The following is a 20,371-nucleotide window of genomic DNA, read 5'->3' on the forward strand; positions in this document are numbered from 1 at the left end:
TTTTTGAATTTATGTTTTGTTTTACCCCATATGTAACTCTGTGTTGTTGTTTTTATCGCACTGCTTTGCTTTATCTTGGCCAGGTCGCAGTTGTAAATGAGAACTTGTTCTCAACTGGCTTACCTTGTTAAATAAAGGTTAAATAAAAATAAAAAATAAATGCCAACCGGGTCCTCATTGACTTATGGACGCAACCCTGGTGTCGGAGCTAGGAATCTCCACACAACCCCTCTCCATTCCCATGGACGCCAGAGTGCTGGATGGGCGCTCTATTGGCAGAGTCACCCACAATACGGTTCCTATCAACCTGCGAGTGTCAGGTAATCACAGTGAGTCTATGCAGTTCCTGCTCATCGAATCTCCTCATGTACCCGTGGTTTTGGGGTTTTCATGGCTCCAGAGGCACAATCCCCTGATCGACTGGGCTACTGGTTCTATCATGGGTTGGAGCCCATTCTGCCACGCACATTGTCTGAAGTCGGCGCAGCCTGCCCCGGGACGTCTTCATGCGGACTTGGGAAAAGCCTTGGATCTCTCCGCTGTTCGCGCGGAGTACCAGGACCTCCGAGGAGCTTTTCAACAAGGCTCACGCCACATCTCTTCCTCCGCATCGACCCTACGACTGCGCTTTCGACCTTCCCCCCGGCACAACACCGCCTCGGGGGCAGCTTTATTCCCTATTGGGTCCGGAGACCAGGACGATGGAAGGGTACATTGAGGACTCTCTTGCTGCAGGGAGTATTTATCCATCTGCTTCCCTCACCAGCGCAGGTTTCTTCTTTGTGGAGTAGAAGGATAAAACCCTGCGCCTGTGTATCGACTGCCGGGGCCTTAATGACATCACGGTTAAAAAACGTTACCAGCTACCACTCATCTCCTCGGCTTTTGAGCCTCTCCAGGGGGCGACTATCTTCTCGATGTTGGACCTTCGGAATGCCTACCATCTGGTTCAGATATGGGAAGGAGACAAATAGAAAACAGCCTTTAACACGGCTAGCGGGCACTACGAGTACCTTGTGATGCCATTCGGACTGACCAACGCTCCCGCAGTGTTCCAGGCCCTGGTCAACGATGTGCTCCGTGACATGTTGAACCGGTTCGTGTTTGTCTACCTCGACGACATCCTCAATTTTTCCCGTTCAGCTCAAGAGCACGTCCTCCATGTCCGACAAATCCTCCAGCGTCTCCTGGAGAACCAGCTTTTTGTGAAAGCAGAGAAATGTGAATTCCATCGCTCCACCATCTCCTTCCTAGGATACGTCATCGCTGCAAGAAATATTCAGATGGATTCTGACAAGGTGAGAGCTGTGGTGGATTGGCCTCAACCCACATCCAGAGTGCAGCTGCAACATTTCCTAGGGTTTGCTAATTTCTACCGCCACTTTGTCCGGGGAGGGGGGAAGCCAGGGTTTTATCTCAGCATTCACTTCTCCCAAGGTTCCGTTCACATGGTCTCCAGCAGCTGACCGGGTATTCTCGGACCTCATGCATCGATTCACTACAGCTCCCATCTTAATCCATCCGGACCCGTCCCTTCAGTTCGTGGTGGAGGTTGACGCCTTGACGCCTCGGGCCCCATCCATCTCCAGCGCCCGCATCACTCTCCGCCGCATGGCCTCAAACTGCACCATTTTGTTTCTCTCTGTCGCCTACGCACTTTCAATATTTACATAATAAAGAATTTGACCTTTCCATTGTGTTAGCGATGGAGGATTGGTTGATTTCCAGTTAAGTGTGCAATTGTTCAAGATGATTGATGAGAAAAGTATTGTCCAACCCGTCGGGTATCTCACTGCTCACTCATATGCCATGTCTTGAAATATGCAGACAGACAGATTAAAAGTACATTTACATTGTGAAACTTCTGACAGACAACTCCCCCCATAACATTTCGACTTTATAGCATTTGCAGAACTCATGGATTATTGAGTCATTGTTAGTTTTACACTTAAGACATGACTCTGCCGTTGTGCTGTACAATTTGTGATTTTTCTCTTGTATAATAAAATATATACAATAGTGTATACTGGATTAAGTCTACATTTTTGTTAACTGTAATATTGTTAGTGATGTTCCAACATTCTCTCCATCTTGTGCCAATATAAGTTACTTTTAAGTCTTGGAAGACTTAAAACTTTCATTTTTATTCTATGAGTTTTATTTGCCCATATAAAGTCAGTTATGACCGAGTATACTTTTTTTAAAAATTATTCAGTGGAGTAATTAGTATTACCGAGAATAAATATAAGAACTAACTGTTAATATTTAATTGTGCCAGCATGTGTGTGTGTGTCAATGCAGATTTCTCCAAACCCATTTTATAAAACAAATTGATAACTGAAATTATAATTATGTTAATTGTTCATATTTAATTGTGTAATCCTGTGTGTGTGTTCCCAACTTTGTAACCTTCAGAGAACGTTTCCAGAACCTTCATACAACCTAAATAGAACATTCAAAGAACGTTAAGAAAACCATCCGTTTGAACCTTCAGAGAACATTCCCAGAACGTTCCTAACTTTGTAACCTTCAGAGAACGTTCCCAACTTTATAACCTTCAGAGAACGTTCCCCGCTACCTTCAACAAACCAAAAGAGAGCGTTAAAACAACGTTAAGAAAACCATTCTTAAACCTTTAGGGAACATTGGTGCAACGTTCAGGTAACGTTCCCAGAACCAAAAATGTGTTATCTGGGCAGTTATTATTGTAGCCTAAATTAATTTAATAATACATGTTCTGGATGACAACAACACAACACACTTGTTGCAACTCTAGCTCTTATGACTGTAAGTCGCTTTGGATAAAAGCGTCTGCTAAATGGCATATTATTATTATTATTATTACATATGTATGGTGGCGTCTATTTTAGATATTTCCTCTGGCATGAGAGTGGCGTGAAGAGGGCGTGGTCTTGCCTCACACTTGACAATTAGGCTACTTCTCCAATACTGTACTTCACCCTGGTTCAGCTGGCTGCACATGGTGAAATAATTACAATACAAACTTTGAGACGTCAAGAGAAAAAGAAGGCGGTTCTTCATTGAGACCTACAAAGTCCGAAGGCAAAAAGTGGACCTGATTATTCTCTCAAACCTGCAAATCCTTTCTGTGACAAACTCCCGGAATAAACTGTGTCGTGACCAACGCTGCAGAATGGAAATATCCAAAGGGGATGACCATTCGACTGAGCATGCTGCCAATTTACTAAGTTCACCTGGTCGAGACAATCAGATGAGCCACAGTGGACAGGTCCACAAGAAGAGGTCGAACAACCGTATGGTAATCGTTGCGGTGAGTGGCATTATTGTAACTTTTCGATCTGAGTAGGCTATCCAAAAACTAAGTTTACCCGCGCTGTCTGCTCTTTGTGATTGACTCCCGAGTCACGTTATGTGGCATGATTATATAGGCCTACAATAGACATGTATACATTCCCACTGATTTGTGGACGTCATTATCTTTTGGATAACATGGCACACATTCAATGATTAATTTAGACTGTTGCAAGTGAACAGGAGTTACTGTTATTTAATTGTATAGGCTATTGAATTATTACTTAAAGGTCCAATGCAGCCTTTTTTATCTTAATATCAAATCATTTCTGGGTAACAATTAAGTACCTTACTGTGATTGTTTTTCAATAAAATTGTAAAAAATTAACATAACTTGTTAACCAAGAGCAATTTCTCAAGCAAGAATTTCGCTAGGACTGTCTGGGGGGCATATTTATCCATGCCAAACTTGGTGCAAAACCACGCCCACAAGAAAGCGAAGGAAGAACACTAGAGAGACGGAATCCCCACCAAAACAAAACATTGCCATCAATACCTTGCATTTTCCCGAATTTGGATATGAAGTTGCATTAAACTATGTAGCTTTTTAGTGAGTGACTGCAGCCATCCTGACTGACCAGATGGGTAGCATCAACATCATGGATAGCTGCATTGTTTTTGGTGGTAAGTAAGTGAATTATATAAGTGTTATCGCTATCTTACAACGCTGATTGGGCTGAAGCTGTCTAGTATTGTGGGTCGTCTAGCGTTAGCTTTGTCTGGTTGTCTTGTGTTTGCTAAAAGGACTATTGAGATACTTAGCTACATTATTTGTGCTAGTTGGCAACTAAAAGATGCTGCATAGCTAGATCTAGCTGAATGGGCAAAGCTAGCTCCATTGATTCACTATTACTGACAATCATGTAATGTTAGCTATCTACAGAGTCACTTGTTGCTTGCCGTTCGTTTAGCTCATTTCAAACGAGGCCTTGAAACTGTGCATCTCCCGCAGTTCATGGCATGGCAGGCCCAAACAAACTCTGAACTCCCCATTTGCAGCAATTCCCCATTTGCAGCAATTCCCCCTCTAGCGTTCTTCCTCTCTCACTTCGTAACAGGGAACGTCCGAACTCTGACCAATCAGCGTGGCTTTGAATGTTGCTAGGTTACTCATGGGTGTGGTTTTGCACCAAGTTTGGCGTCGATAAAAAGGGCATGTCTGGGGGTGGTATGAGTGGGGAGGGGAAAACTGAAAACTAGCTGTTATTGGCAAAGAGGTTTGGAACTCGGTTTCTTATTGGTCTATTAACTAATTTACTGCCTGGTGATGTCACCAGGGAGGCCAAAACTCCATCCCACCAAAACAGGCTGAAATTTCAGGCGGTCTTTTCAAACAGCTCTTACACTAAATCATTTTCACAATTTCACAGTATTATTCCAACCTCATAGTGTGGAAATATATATAAAACACAGGACAATCACGTTTTTGACTGCACTGGGCCTTTAAAGGGATAGTTCACTACCCTGTAAGCAGTCTATGGACAAGGTATGACCGCAATACATGCTTTGGTTTTGTTTACCTGGCCACTGATTTAAATGGTAACTTTTTCTTGCATTTGTGGCACAATCCAATGCAAGTCAATGGTACGCATATTAGCATTTTCGCGCTTCATGTCCAAATCATCCTGAAGTATCCTAAACTTGATATGGCCTCCCGAGTGGTGCAGTGGTCTAAGGCACTGCATCGCAGTGCTAGCTGTGCCACTAGAGATCCTGGTTCGAATCCAGGCTCTGTCGTAGCCGGCCGCGACCGGGAGACCCATGGGGCGGCGCACAATTGGCCCAGCGTCGTCCAGGGTAGGGTAGGGGAGGGAATGGCCGGCAGGGATGTAGCTCAGTTGGTAGAGCATGGCATTTGCAACGCCAGGGTTGTGGGTTCGATTCCAGTATGGAGAAAAAAAATTAAAGTGTATGCACTCATGATAAGAGCGTCAGCTAAATGACTAAAATGTAAATGTTAGTTACTTATATAAACTGAATACCACCATAAATATAACATTAAACAAGTAGTTTTGCATTGTACCGTGGTATATGCTGTGTTCGTAATCAAGTGGGAGGTGGGAATTTACCAGTTATGAAGTCGTAAATACCAGTTGGATGCATTCACGTGCTTTGAACTCGTTGAGAAATGGCGATTGGCTAATGGCCAACAAGCTTCCTAAGCCATAAACTAAAAGTACAGCTATCATGCTTGTAAACAAATTATAGTGTTCAAAAAACATATTAATAGATTGCTTTTTATAAATAATGTTTTGTTGCATTTAATTTCAGAAAATGCTGTTATCAAGGTAATTTCCTTAGTACGTGACATCAGAGGTCAGCATGTCGGAGAAGTGGGAGCTCAGGATGATGGACTAGTTTCCCACTAGTAATTACCAGTTGGAGGGCCGTTTAAGTGGATTTTTTCCTAGTCTTATGTGGTAAATTCCCACATGATTACGAACGCAATATTGTCTGTTATACACGTCTGAAATGCTGTGTCAGCCAATCAGCATCCAGGACCCAAACTACCCAGTTCATAGGCGTCAATAATCAATGGCTGTTGGAGCGTTCTTGCTATATGAGCCGCTTTACAATACCCACCAAGTGGGTTAATGCGTAGAGTGTTTGCCTTTCATGCCAGTGACCCAGGTTCACTTCCCTGCCCTGTCGTTAGCTGCAATATTATCAATTTAGATTGGCCCTTTAATTTTCAACAACTGGCTTAGTTCACTGTCTTTCATAACATTGAAAATACAGTGGACAACTCCTGCCAAGGAACTCACCATGTGACACTGCACGTCCACTCAGCGCAGATTTTAAATAAACAAACCAGGCGCACTCCGACGACTGTAGGATTATCCCACCTAAAGCCCGAACACAGCGTGCCAGCCTTCCTGTGCCAGCCATTGACCTGTAATTACTGTATCCTTCAATTCAAGAATGGCTCAGTCCACAACAACGTCTCAACAATCGGTGCGCATGTGCACTTGGACAACATATCTCGTCAGACATGAGTCAACTTTCCACAGGAATCATTCTGCGAACATTGGTTTAGAGTTGTGAAATATTACAGTACGTTGCAGTGTTCGAGCGTGTTGCCATGAATTCTACCAATAACAGAATTCCTTATAGGATGCTGAGCATATACCAAGGCACTGAGAGTCAAAGCACATGGGAATCAAATGTATATATTTACATTTTTGAGTAGTTAATGGTTGAGTCTTGCGCAATAAACCTGGAGATGTTTATTATTTGAAATCCTTTTTTTCCAACTACACATTTGAGGTATATACTCCCAACATGAAGTTGAGATTTACAATCTTTACCACAGTATATTGTCCTCAGGCGCCTGCAGTAGGTTTCCACCAGACAGTGTGTTTGCTTTCCCTGGACCTCGATTAGGTACTGTAGTCCTGGCTTCTCAGGACACCAGCCCGGTCTCTCTCTCCTCTCTCACTCTCTCATTCACACAAGCTACACCTGACAGATCACACGTACAGCATATGATTCATGAAACAAAATCCTCAGAGTTTTCAAAGCACTTCAAGATGACGACCTGTCTTTACGTCAAGCAGTTTATTACTGGTACTTGGTTTTAACCGACAATGAGAGAACTCCATACCAATTAGACCTCAGTACTAATCCTGACATGTCCTGTTAGCCCCTATTGAGACCCTCTTTAAGCCGTGTTGATAAGACTGCTGGATATCTTCCCTTTATCATGAGCTGACCTAGTTGAAACATTAAACCCCTGAGATCCACAGTCTTTGAATCGCCCCGCTAATTACAAACCCCATGCCCCAGCCATTCACCCTTTCCTGGGAAAAAGGGGCCAGGCAGAGCAGCCCACCACGCAGTTAGGAGGAGGGGGAGGGGAGCTCTCTTACGACCTGCTTTTACTTCTCTATTAGAGAGAGCCAAGACCCAGATGTGGAGAATTACAAACATTTGTTTATTTGTCCACCGAATAGAAGAGTCCTACATTTGAATGGAAAGGAAAGTGTCATATGACTAATTTTCAAAAAGAATAAATGGGGAATATAGTTTATATTTAATTCATTGTTTTGGTTGTTTATATTTCTAGGAATTTTGTCACATTTTCGAAATTGAGTTTCTGTGGTTTCGTTCAACATAAGTCCGGCTAGATGTTTTTCCTGATACACTCTAGGCCCAAATAATGTGCAGTTATAGCTACAATAATGTTTCTCAAGGCAGCAGCAGACAAAGACTGCTGCCAAACGTCCCTTCATAATTTTTCAGACACAGTACTTTTCTGTGTTATGCGATGTCACTTGGCAGTCTCGATTTACTGGCCTTACTAACAGTGCATGGGAAAGTGATTTAAAATCCCATGTACACAATATAAAAAAGCCACAAAACAAGCTACAGAAGATTGAATACTTGGAGGAAATAGAACGGGGTTATCATAAATCTTGTTGCAGAGAAAGTAGAATAGTAGCCTGGTTATACCAGACTGAGTGCTACATAGCATTCAATCTGGTTTAACCAGGCTAGTAGAGTACACTCACAATGGGGATAATAGTTTGATTGGATGAGAAGATATCTAAGGGTCATATAGCACTTTATTTACGATGGTTCATCAGGATGCAAACGTTCCCCTCTAAGTTTCTTCCTTCTAGAGAGTTTTTTCTGTATTGCTCTTTGAGTTCAAGGCTGGGTTACTGTGAAGCACTTTGAGACAAAATGGACTATAACTAAATGTGCTTGATTGCTATCTACACATGGGAACTTTTCAGATTTTTTTTCTCCCTCTTCTTGCCAATAGGTAATGTTGCTGTGCTTGTTGATCACCGTCATCTCAGTCATATTTGCCTTGAAGCAGCGCTGCGATGTTAAAGGTACGGTTTAGTAAACAACTGGCCAACTCTGTTTACGATCTATTTTCTGCCCTTGTGCTTGGCAACTGTGCAAAACTGACCGACTATAACACAGAAAGAAAACCGCCAGTACATAAACGTTCAGCTAAAATAGAAATCCAGGTCTAGTCTGTAATTGAATGCATTCCCTGTCCAGTTTCAATGGTTCCATACTCTCTTTTGAGAAAAGAAAAAAACTGCTAAGGATTAGCTTTAACATCCATAACAAACCAATCAGATGTACTGATTCTTTGTTATTTAATCTGTCAAATGATACCAATTCTGAGTAACGTAAATGACATTCTGAGTAACGTAAATGACATTCTGAGTAACATATTACAAATCTTCTCATCCCCTGTAGTGACTAGCTGTAAGAACAGGTGTGTGACGGGGAGTAGTGACAAGTCTGCATCGTGCCACTGTGACCTGTCCTGTGAGAAAGAGGGAAACTGCTGTCTTGATTACACTGAGGTGTGCGTAGACCCTGGTAAGTCCAACAGCCTACATGACGTGTTACTGCAACACTACACTGCCAGAAGTATGCAGAGCAGAAGAGCACAGCTCAGGTTACCCACCAGTGCTACTCTGATGTGGTTAGTCTTCTTTATGTGTGTGGTTACAGTGAGGGAAAAAAGTATTTGATCCCCTGCTGATTTTGTACGTTTGCCCACTGACAAAGAAATGATCAGTCTATAATTTTAATGGTAGGTTTATTTGAATAGTGAGAGACAGAATAACAACAAAAAAATCCAGAAAAACGCATGTCAAAAATGTTATAAATTGATTTGCATTTTAATGAGGGAAATAAGTATTTGACCCCCTCTCAATCAAAAAGATTTCTGGCTCCCAGGTGTCTTTTATACAGGTAACGAGCTGAGATTAGGAGCACACTCTTAAAGGGAGTGCTCCTAATCTCAGTTTGTTAGCTGTATAAAAGGCACCTGTCCACAGAAGCAATCAATCAATCAGATTCCAAACTCTCCACCATGGCCAAGACCAAAGAGCTCTCCAAGGATGTCAGGGACCAACACAAGGCTGGAATGGGCTACAAGACCATCGCCAAGCAGCTTGGTGAGAAGGTGACAACAGTTGGTGCGATTATTTGCAAATGGAAGAAACACAAAATAACTGTCAATCTCCCCCGGCCTGGGGCTCCATGCAAGATCTCACCTCGTGGAGTTGCAATGATCATGAGAACGGTGAGGAATCAGCCCAGAACTACACGGGAGGATCTTGTCAATGATCTCAAGGCAGCTGGGACCATAGTCACCAAGAAAACAATTGGTAACACACTACGCCGTGAAGGACTGAAATCCTGCAGCGCCCGCAAGGCCCCCCTGCTCAAGAAAGCACATATACATGCCCGTCTGAAGTTTGCCAATGATCTGAATGATTCAGAGGAGAACTGGGTGAAAGTGTTGTGGTCAGATGAGACCAAAATGGAGCTCTTTGGCATCAACTCAACTCGCCGTGTTTGGAGGAGGAGGAATGCTGCCTATGACCCCAAGAACACCATCCCCACCGTCAAACATGGAGGTGGAAACATTATGCTTTGGGGGTGTTTTTCTGCTGGTCACTGTGGCCAGCCGTCCCCTAGCTTGGGTGTGGTGTGGCAATCTGGGCGGTGTTGTTCCCCCACACTATGTGGTTTAAATGTTGCCACCCAATCAACATGGGACCCATGTGTTTCCTCTTCTTCCTCCAGAGAGGAGAGAGGCCCATTTATAGTGAAGGATGGTAAATCAGAATTTGTGAGTTCCCCCCCTGATTGCTGTAACACTGACGCATGTCTCCTGAGACTGAGCTTAGCATCCCTCTTGGAGGAGGAGGGAGGGAGACACTCACTTTAGTGCTTTGTGAGAATATTCGATGATGAGAAACTGTAGTTCACTCATTATGTACTTCTATGATGAAATGTTTGAATAGAGGGTAGTCCCAGACAGTGGTAGGCGTGATGACAGATTCCTCAACTACTGCTGTCTCTCGGAGTTTGTCCTTAGGTGACTCTCCAAAACATACAAACACGCGCTCACACACACTTACACTCTTTCTCACACGTTCTCCCCCTTTTCTCTGTCATAAACGCTTTCTCAGTCACTCACTCTCCTCCCCTCACTCTCCTTCCCTCACTCTCTCTTCCTCACACACATTTTCCCTCTTCTTCTCCGTCATAATTATTTCTATCCCCCCGCAGGTCTGCGCTGGACCTGCTCCAGATTCCGCTGTGGTGAGGAAAGGTTGGCCGATAGCCTGTGCTCATGCTCTGATGACTGTGTGAAAGCAGGGGACTGCTGTGCAAACTACTACAGCTCCTGCAAAGGTAAAGGCCACAGACTTAACTGACCCTGTATGGGTTGCAGTCCCAAACTACATCTGTGTGTTCAACAGACCTTCATCAAAAATGATCGAATGCTTTTATAGTCCCAAAAGTGCAAGCTCCATGCTATATCAAAGGCACCTCAAATATTTGTAAGTATTTGGCGCAGGTCTGTTGTGCAATGTTACATAAAGGCCTATACTCAGTCTACCTAGTGCTGCCCAGTGATGGTCCTCCTCACTGCACATGGTTTAGTTATGATTTCCCTTAGAGAGTTGTTTGTTTAGAGTTGGTAGATTTGAATGCCCAAGGAAAGTAACGCATACCAGATGTTAGGACTTTGCTTCAAGGGATTTCAGGATGTACATTTACATCTGAATATACAGTGTGAATACCACACCTCTGGTTGTAAAACCTTGTTTTCCCTATAGTTCCTATATGCACTTTGAGATAATGTGTGTTGATTTTTGCTTATTGACTTTGGTATTTCTCTTTTCTAGCTCCTCCTGTGTGATGGAATGAATTCCCCAACCCCAACATAAGGCCCTCTCAATCTTTCCCTATCCTTGGCTGTCTTTAATGCTTAGACCAGTGTTTCTCCACCTTTTTTTAACCAGAGATGAACAAACTAGGGTCCTTTCTTCTGACATCTAGCTTACATCTAGCACTTCTAGAACTGATTCAATTGGTGTCAGAGAGTTAACCATCTGAGGGACCGTTCAGTAACATATCAGGGACCAGTGCCGGTCCGGGAACCAAAGGTTGAGAAACACTGGCTTACTTCTCACTCTAACTACCCTAATAAAGCTTTAACTCATGGTCATTTCAGCTATCATTCACCATTCCATTGCTTGCGTTAGCCTACGCAGTCCAAGCACAATGCTTGCAAGCACATATTAGATTTTAGTCTAGTAGATATACTGTAGATTTGATGTGTTTGGTAGTTAGCCACATTAGCCTCAAATTAGCCTCAGTGAAGGTAGTATGGTTGATGATAACGATATTTTCCAGTGGGAGTGAAGTCCTGGATAGAAGAGGAGTGCGAGGACATTCGAACACCACAATGTCCTGCCAGGTAAGTCATTTTCCACAACTACTACTGTGCTTTCTCTGTGAGAAACACTTTTATACACAACGGTCTTTCATGATGTATAGATAAGTTTAATACGCCTATTACAGAACCACTGAGAGCCTTAAATAACTATACTATAACATCACTTGCCTCTGTTTTCCGTTATGTGGGAGAAAAGAGAGAGGTGAAGAAAGAGAGAAAAGCAACAGTTGTGTTCAACAGATATCTGGCTTTACCCTGCATTGTATTTCAGTTGAAAAAGGGAAGGGGAACGTTTCAGTTTTCCACAGGCTTTTGATTAATCTTGGGTGTATCCATCTAGCCACAGGCCTCTTCCTGCCCTGCCCCTCCCGTCCTCTCTCTGTGTGGGCTGAATCCATCCTGCCTCTCCTCATCCAGTCCATCGTTCAGTTCCCCCCCCCCCCAATCAAAGGGCTGCTTTGTGTTCCCCCACACAGTCACAGCACAGCTACTGTAACTGTTTCCACTGTAACCATCTCCACTGTGCCAGACTTAGACTGTTTTAGATTCATTCTTTCCAGGGAAAATGTATATTCTGTTTTCCCCTAGAAGAGTTTCTAAATGTAACCTCAATACAGCTCATTCTCTGGCTTTGTTTGTGTCCTCCAGTTTTTCCAAACCCCCTCTGATCCTGGTGTCTATGGATGGCTTCCGGGCGGGTTATTTAAAGGACTATGGCAGTCTTCTTCCAGTCATCAACAAATTACGTAAGTCAGTCCCCCAAGCACACCATTGTTTTCTGGCATAGACGGCAACATTTGGAATGAGAGGTAATGATTTTTCTGGTAAAAATGTGGTTTCTGGTTGAAGCGAAGTCAGATTGCAACCAAGTAAAGAGGTCTCTTTCTTGTCACAAAAAAGGTTGGGGAAGATGGGCTCGTGGTAATGACTGGAGCGGAATAAGTGCAATGGTATCAAATACATCAAACACATGGTTTCCATGTGTTTGATGCCATTTCATTCACGCCGTTCCAGACATTTATTATGAGCCGTCCTTGTAAAAGTATTCTTCTATCGGACCCGGGCCTGGGTTTCTACGAAGCTAGCATATGGAATTGTTTTAAGATGGTCATACCAAGGATCATTTAGATGTTTGATTTAGAATTGTAGGACTCCTGTAGGTATAAAATATATATATATATATATATACTGCTCAAAAAAATAAAGGGAACACTAAAACAACACATCCTAGATCTGAATGAATGAAATAATCTTATTAAATACTTTGTTTCTTTACATAGTTGAATGTGCTGACAACAAAATCACACACAAATTATCAATGGAAATCAAATTTATCAACCCATGGAGGTCTGGATTTGGAGTCACCCTCAAAATTAAAGTGGAAAACCACACTACAGGCTGATCCAACTTTGATGTAATGTCCTTAAAACAAGTCAAAATGAGGCTCAGTAGTGTGTGTGGCCTCCACGTGCCTGTATGACCTCCCTACAACGCCTGGGCATGCTCCTGATGAGGTGGTGGATGGTCTCCTGAGGGATCTTCTCCCAGACCTGGACTAAAGCATCCGCCAACTCCTGGACAGTCTGTGGTGCAACGTGGCGTTGGTGGATGGAGCGAGACATGATGTCCCAGATGTGCTCAATTGGATTCAGGTCTGGGGAACGGGCGGGCCAGTCCATAGCATCAATGCCTTCCTCTTGCAGGAACTGCTGACACACTCCAGCCACATGAGGTCTAGCATTGTCTTGCATTAGGAGGAACCCAGGGCCGACCGCACCAGCATATGGTCTCACAAGGGGTCTGAGGATCTCATCTCGGTACCTAATGGCAGTCAGGCTACCTCTGCCGAGCACATGGAGGGCTGTGCGGCCCCCCAAAGAAATGCCACCCCACACCATGACTGACCCACTGCCAAACCGGTCATGCTGGAGGATGTTGCAGGCAGCATAACGTTCTCCACGGCGTCTCCAGACTCTGTCACGTCTGTCACATGTGCTCAGTGTGAACCTGCTTTCATCTGTGAAGAGCACAGGGCGCCAGTGGCGTATTTGCCAATCTTGGTGTTCTCTGGCAAATGCCAAACGTCCTGCACGATGTTGGGCTGTAAGAGCAACCCCCACCTGTGGACGTCGAGACCTCATACCACCCTCATGGAGTCTGTTTCTGACTGTTTGAGCAGACACATGCACATTTGTGGCCTGCTGGATGTCATTTTGCAGGGCTCTGGCAGTGCTCCTCCTGCTCCTCCTTGCACAAAGGCGGAGGTAGCAGTCCTGCTGCTGGGTTGTTGCCCTCCTACGGCCTCCTCCACGTCTCCTGATGTACTGGCCTGTCTCCTGGTAGCGCCTCCATGCTCTGGACACTACGCTGACAGACACAGCAAACCTTCTTGTCACAGCTCGCATTGATGTGCCATCCTGGATGAGCTGCACTACCTGAGCCACTTGTGTGGGTTGTAGACTCCATTTCATGCTACCACTAGAGTGAAAGCACCGCCAGCATTCAAAAGTGACCAAAACATCAGCCAAGAAGCATAGGAACTGAGAAGTGGTCTGTGGTCACCACCTGCAAAACCAGTCCTTTATTGGGGGTGTCTTGCTAATTGCCTATAATTTCCACCTGTTGTCTATTCCATTTGCACAACAGCATGTGACATTTATTGTCAATCAGTGTTGCTTCCTAAGTGGACAGTTTGATTTCACAGAAGTGTGATTGACTTGGAGTTACATTGTGTTGTTTAAGTGTTCCCTTTATTTTTTTGAGCAGTGTGTGTATGTATATATATATATATATATATATATACAGTGCCCTCCACAATTATTGGCACCCCTGTTTAAGATGTGGTCGAGGACTTCCAATAATTCTCCTTTTTTTTTTAACAACATAGAACCCAAATGCAAAAAAAGAGAAAAATCCAACCTTTTATTTAAGTACATTACTTTGGTGTAAAAAAAAAATCACACATTTAGAAAAAAAATACTTGAAATCATGTGTCCCACAATTATTGGCACCCCTGATGTTAATACTTTGTACAACCCCCTTTTGCCAACAAGACAGCACTTAATCTCCTCCTATAACATTTCACAAGATTGGAGAACACAGAGAGAAGGATCTTTGACCATTCTTCTTTGCACAATCTTTCTAGATCTTCCAGTGTCCTGGGTCCTCTCTTATGCACTCTCCTCTTTAGCTCGCCTCACAGGTTTTCGATTGGGTTGAGGTCTGGGGACTGAGATGGCCATGGGAGGACCTTGAGTTTGTGACTGCTGAACCATTTTTGTGTAGATTTTGCCACATGTTTTGGATCATTATCCTGCTGAAAGACCCAATGACGACCCATCTTCAGCTTTCTGGCAGAGGCCATCAGGTTTTTATTTAAAATGTCCTGGTAGTTCAAAGCGTTCATAATGCCATGCACCCTAACAAGGTTCCCAGGGCCTTTGGAAGGGAAACAGGCCCACAGCATCACAGATCCTCCACCATACTTCACGGTGGGCATGAGGTGCTTTTCGGCATACTCATCTTTTGTTTTACGCCAGACCCACTTAGAGTGTTTGTCGCCAAAAAGCTCAATCTTAGTCTCATCTGACCAAAGCACACGATCCCAGTTGAAGTCCCAGTGCCGCTTAGCAAACTCCAGACGTTTACGTTTGTGAGTGTTAGTGAGAAAAGGCTTTTTCCTTGGATGCCTCCCAAACAGCTTGTTGGCATGTAGAGAGCGTCTGATGGTTGTTTTGGAGACTTTGTGACCCCAAGATGCCACTCTTTGATGCAATTCTGTGACAGTGAGCTTAGGACTTTTTTTTACTTCTCTTACCATCCTCCTCACTGTGCGTTGTGGCAAGATAAACTTGGGACCTCTTCCAGCCTTGTTTGTCACTGTTCCAGTTGTTTTAAACTTCTTAATGATTCCTCTGACTGTAGATACGGGCAAGTTAAGGCGAGTGGCTATTTTCTTGTAGCCATTGCCTGACTTATGAAGGTCGACACAAATCTGCCTTACTTGAATGGGGTGTTCTCTTGTCTTTGCCATGTTGACAAATGGGTAAGAGAATTAGGCCTCTGTGTCACGTCATATTTATACCCCAGGGAAACAGGAAGTCATGAATTACTAATTAAAAGTTCCTAGATACCCTGACCAACTTTAGCAACTACAGAAAAATATATTTTTTAAAAAATCAATAAACATTTTCAGCTGAATTTTTAGGGGTGCCAATAATTGTGGGACACATGATTTAAAGTTTTTTTTTTTCTAAATGTGTGATTTTTTTTTTTTTTTTCACCAAAGTTATGTACTTAAATAAAAGGTTGGATTTTTCTCTTTTTTTTGCATTTGGGTTCTATGTTGTTAAAAAAAAAAGGATAATTTTTGGAAGTCCTCGACCACAACTTAAACAGGGGTGCCAATAATAGTGGAGGGCACTGTATATAACAAAATTATTTGATAAAACATTTCATTTGGCCTTACTGCTATTATCCCATAGAAATGCATTGAATAACACATTCATACATGGCAAAACAGATTAGTCAGAAAATACATGAAAAGGAAGTATGCTTTGAAGTGTCTGTCATAGGGGAGAGTGGGGTAAATTGAGCCATTTCTTACATTCAGCATCAGTCCTTCAAGGGAAATATAGTATTCTTTCTAACAAACATATCTATATACATATACAGTGCCTTCGGAAAGTATTCAGTCCCCTTGACTTTTTGCACATTTTATTACGTTACAAGCCTTATTCTAAAATGGATTAAATAAATAAAAATCCTCAGCAATCTACACACAATACCCCATAATGACAAAGTCAAAACAGGTTTTTGGAAAAAGAAAAGGAAAAACAGAAAAACCTTATTTACATAAGTATTCAGACCCTTTGCTATGACACTCGAAATTGAGCTCAGGTTTCCATTGATCATTCTTGAGATGTTTCTACAACTTGATTGGAGTCCACCTGTGGTAAATTGAATTGATTGGACATGATTTGGAAAGGTACACACCTGTCTATATAAGGTCCCACAGTTGACAGTGCATGTCAGAGCAAAAACCAAGCCATGTGGTCGAAGGAATTGTCTGTTGAGCTCCGAGACAGGATTGTGTCGAGGCACAGATCTGGGGAAGGGTACCAAAAAAATTCTGCAGCATTGAAGATCCCCAAGAACACAGTGGCCTCCATCATTCATTAATGGAAGAAGTTTGGAATCACTAAGACTCTTTCTAGAGCTGGCCTCCCGGCTAAACTGAGCAATCGAGGGAGAAGGGCCTCGGTCAGGGATGTTACCAAGAACCCGATGGTCATTCTGACAGAGCTCTAGAGTTCCTCTGTGGAGATTGGAGAACCTTCCAGAAGGACAACCAACTCTGCAGCACTCCACCAATCAGGCCTTTATGGTAGAGTGGCCAGACGGAAGCCAATTCTCAGTAAAAGGCACATGACAGCCCACTTTGCCAAAAGGCACCTAAAGGACTCTCAGACCATGAGAAACAAGATTCTCTGGTCTGATAAAACCAAGATTGAACTCTTTGGCCTGAATGCCAAGCGTCACATCTGGAAGAAACCTGGCACCATCCCTAGGGTGAAGCATGGTGGTGGCAGCATCATGCTGTGGGGATGTTTTTCAGCGGCAGGGACTGGGAGACTAGTCAGGATCAAGGCAAAGATGAATGGAGAGTACAGAGAGTTCCTTGATGAAAACCTGCTCAGGACCTCAGACTGTGGTGAAGGTTCACCTTCCAACAGGACATTGACCCTAAGCACCCAGCCAAGATAACGCAGGAGTGGCTTCGGGACAAGTCTCTGAATGTCTTTGAGTGGCCCAGCCAGAGCCCGAACTTGAACCTGATCGAACATCTCTGGAGAGACCAGAAAATAGCTGTGCATCTGTCCCCATCTAACCTGACAGAGCTTGAGAGGATCTGCAGAGAAGAATGGGAGAAACTCCCCAAATACAGGTGTGCCAAGCTTGTAGCGTCATACCCAAGAAGACTTGATGCTGTAATCACTGCCGGTGCTTCAACAAAGTACTGAGTAAAGGGTCTGAATACTTATGTAAATGTCTTATTTAATTTTTTACTTTTAAAAATATATAAATTAGCAAACATTTCTACAAACCTGTTTTTGCTTTGTCATTATGGGGTATTGTGTGTAGATTGATGAGGGGGGAAAAAAAACAATTATCAATTTTAGAATACGGCTGTAACGTAACAAAATGTGGGAAAAGTAATGGTCTGAATACTTTCCTCTTCCTAAATATTTGGTCAAATGATTCATTTTGTGTATGGTTTCCTAGAAACAATAGTGGCTCAACTTACCCACTCTCCCCTATATCTGAGAGACATAAGATTTTGGGGGGTGATGGACACTAAAGTATTTAAATACTTCCATTCATTTTTTTTAAACTGGTACCGGGTCTCCTAGTCTGACAAACACAGCTGTAGCTCGGCCACCTTCCGGCGCAGATGCGTAAAGCCGACATCGGCGAATGTGGTGGATTGAGTCTCAGCCCATGCAAAAAAACATATCTCTAGCTTAAACAGATTTTGATGGAGAATCAAATATAGGGGCTTTAGATATGTGGGCTAACAGTCTTGTGACATGCAGGAGACCCGGTTTGAACTCAGTCAGTGACAAGAGCTTGGTTGTGTTCCCCTGCTCAACCAATGGTTGCGTGCATTTACATTACATTTACATTTTAGTCATTTAGCAGAAGCTCTTATCCAGAGCGACTTACAGTTAGTGAATACATATTTTTTTTATACTGGCCCCCCGTGGGAATCGAACCCACAACCCTGGCATTGCAAACGCCATGCTCTATCAACTGAGCTACATCCCTGCCGGCCATTCCCTCCCCTACCCTGGACGACGCTGGGCCAATTGTGCGCCGCCCATGAGTCTCCCGGTCGCGGCCGGCTGCGACAGAGCCTGGATTCGAACCAGGATCTCTAGTGGCACAGTTAGCACTGCGATGCAGTGACTTAGACCACTGCGCCACTCAGGAGTCAAGTCATGTGGCACTGCGATGCGTGCCACATCATCGACTGGCAGATTGCTATAACATATGATGTGGTTAGCTGATACGTAAAATACCTATCCAGGCGTTGTAAGATCTGGCAGGCATCAGCAACGCCTGGGCAGAGGAACGCACTTTCTTTGGCCACTTGTGTGTTTTGCAACGTCAGCTGACATAAGTTACCAAAGACTTCAGTCTGACATCCTTTCAACCAATTTCGTGGAAATTATTCTGTTTAGGGAAATGATCCTAGGATCCTATCACAGATGTTTCTTTGGCAGCTTTGAACATTTGTATTTATTTAACTTAATTCTATTTCAGGCAACTGTGGCACCACTACGCCGTACATGAGACCTGCCTATCCCACCAAGACCTTCCCCAACCACTACACCATTGTGACTGTAAGTGTGTCGCTCCTCTTAGTTTATCTAATCTAATATGTAACAAGTCAGGCATCAGTTACTTTGGTAAAGAATTGTATACACAACTTGTTTATTTGAAAATTGCTTCACTCTTGGAATCCACTTTAAAAAATCACCTTATCCTTCAAGTACAGTCACTTACCACTAATGATAAAAATAAAAAAACTCCTCTTGTGGCTTGATGGCTCGCACATGCTGCTTCTGAGGAGAAACTGCGGTTGGAATGTGCAGCTCTGGGCGGTGATTTTAGCTCTACTGGTTGAAACCAACACTTTCAGTTACCCACCAGACTTTTCTCTTTCAACACGCAGTGGGTTAACCTGTGGCTCCGTATGATGAAGTCAATTCAACGGTTAGCTGTAAAGATACAGAGGATAAGCCCACTTACTTATCCCTGCAGCTGTCAAAGCACCTGTGTGTGTGTGTGTGTGTGTGTGTGTGTGTGTTACTCCCACAGGGTCTCTATCCAGAGTCCCATGGGATCGTGGACAACAAGATGTACGATGTGACCCGCAACGCCTCCTTCAGTCTGAAAGGGGCTGAGAAATTCAACGCCAAATGGTACCAAGGAGAACCAGTGAGTGGATACATTGGAATACAAAAAAACTGCAAACATTTGGGCCTTAATTCAATGTTAGTTTATTGGTACAGCTTATTGGTTTTAGCAATGTGGCCCTAGTGTTAATTGAAATTGTGACCTGTAGAGGGGAGCTTGCGATGACATAAGAAGTCTTAGACAAGGAGCCACAGACAGAAAGGGATTAGTGAAGGTTTCCTCTGAAAAACATTGAGCTGGAAAAATGGATGAGGAAGAATAATATAAATGTTGTTGAGGAAGTTCCCCTGGACTGTGTTTACTAAAACAACCCTAACGATAGGACATAATGACGTTACAGAACTGTGCCAAAGAACATTCTGTATTCTGTTCTGTATGCTTATTGCACAAATCTAAACATTGAGTGAGAAATATCAACTGACAAGGAGAAAATGGTGCTAATACAAAGTCTCAGCCTTGTCACAAAACACACAGGATATAAGGATATATGAACTATTGACTGAGAACAGTAGTTATGGGTCTTTGATCATGATACACTCTAATGAGCTTTCTATGAAAAAAGTGTGTTAGGCAGTTGTTTTCAGTGACAGCTCTCCGCTTTATCTCTCAGAGGTGGGCGACTTGCTCAGCTCCACATAATGTGCCTCTAGAAATAATTATGGATTCTGCCGCTGCAAAATGACAGCCCTATGAGGGCTGTGCCTTGTGCTTGTTTAGGCGCTTGTGTGGTTTTCACTCAAATAAGAGGCCCCTCCTAAAAAATACATTCTTCATGTCTTTGACAGAAAGTCCCCTATTTAAAGGGATAGTTCAGTCTGGACAAGG

At 43.3% G+C, this 20,371-nt stretch overlaps 1 protein-coding gene across 1 annotated transcript in view; it reads left to right on the plus strand.

The window, feature by feature from the left end:
• Positions 1 to 2,947: 2,947 nt before the first annotated feature.
• Positions 2,948 to 20,371, plus strand: part of LOC311106437 (ectonucleotide pyrophosphatase/phosphodiesterase family member 1-like) — a 65,540-nt gene continuing 48,116 nt past the window's right edge. The window contains exons 1-8 of the mRNA XM_084148771.1: positions 2,948 to 3,292; positions 8,102 to 8,174; positions 8,554 to 8,679; positions 10,387 to 10,512; positions 11,521 to 11,584; positions 12,212 to 12,309; positions 18,890 to 18,969; positions 19,448 to 19,567. Coding sequence (XP_084004897.1) covers positions 3,155 to 3,292; positions 8,102 to 8,174; positions 8,554 to 8,679; positions 10,387 to 10,512; positions 11,521 to 11,584; positions 12,212 to 12,309; positions 18,890 to 18,969; positions 19,448 to 19,567 — 825 coding nt within the window. The 5' untranslated portion in view covers positions 2,948 to 3,154. The remainder of the gene's footprint in view (positions 3,293 to 8,101; positions 8,175 to 8,553; positions 8,680 to 10,386; positions 10,513 to 11,520; positions 11,585 to 12,211; positions 12,310 to 18,889; positions 18,970 to 19,447; positions 19,568 to 20,371) is intronic.

This window comes from Coregonus lavaretus (assembly GCF_964263955.1).
Source record: "Coregonus lavaretus genome assembly, chromosome: 31".
NCBI classification, from domain to species: Eukaryota; Metazoa; Chordata; class Actinopteri; order Salmoniformes; family Salmonidae; genus Coregonus; species Coregonus lavaretus.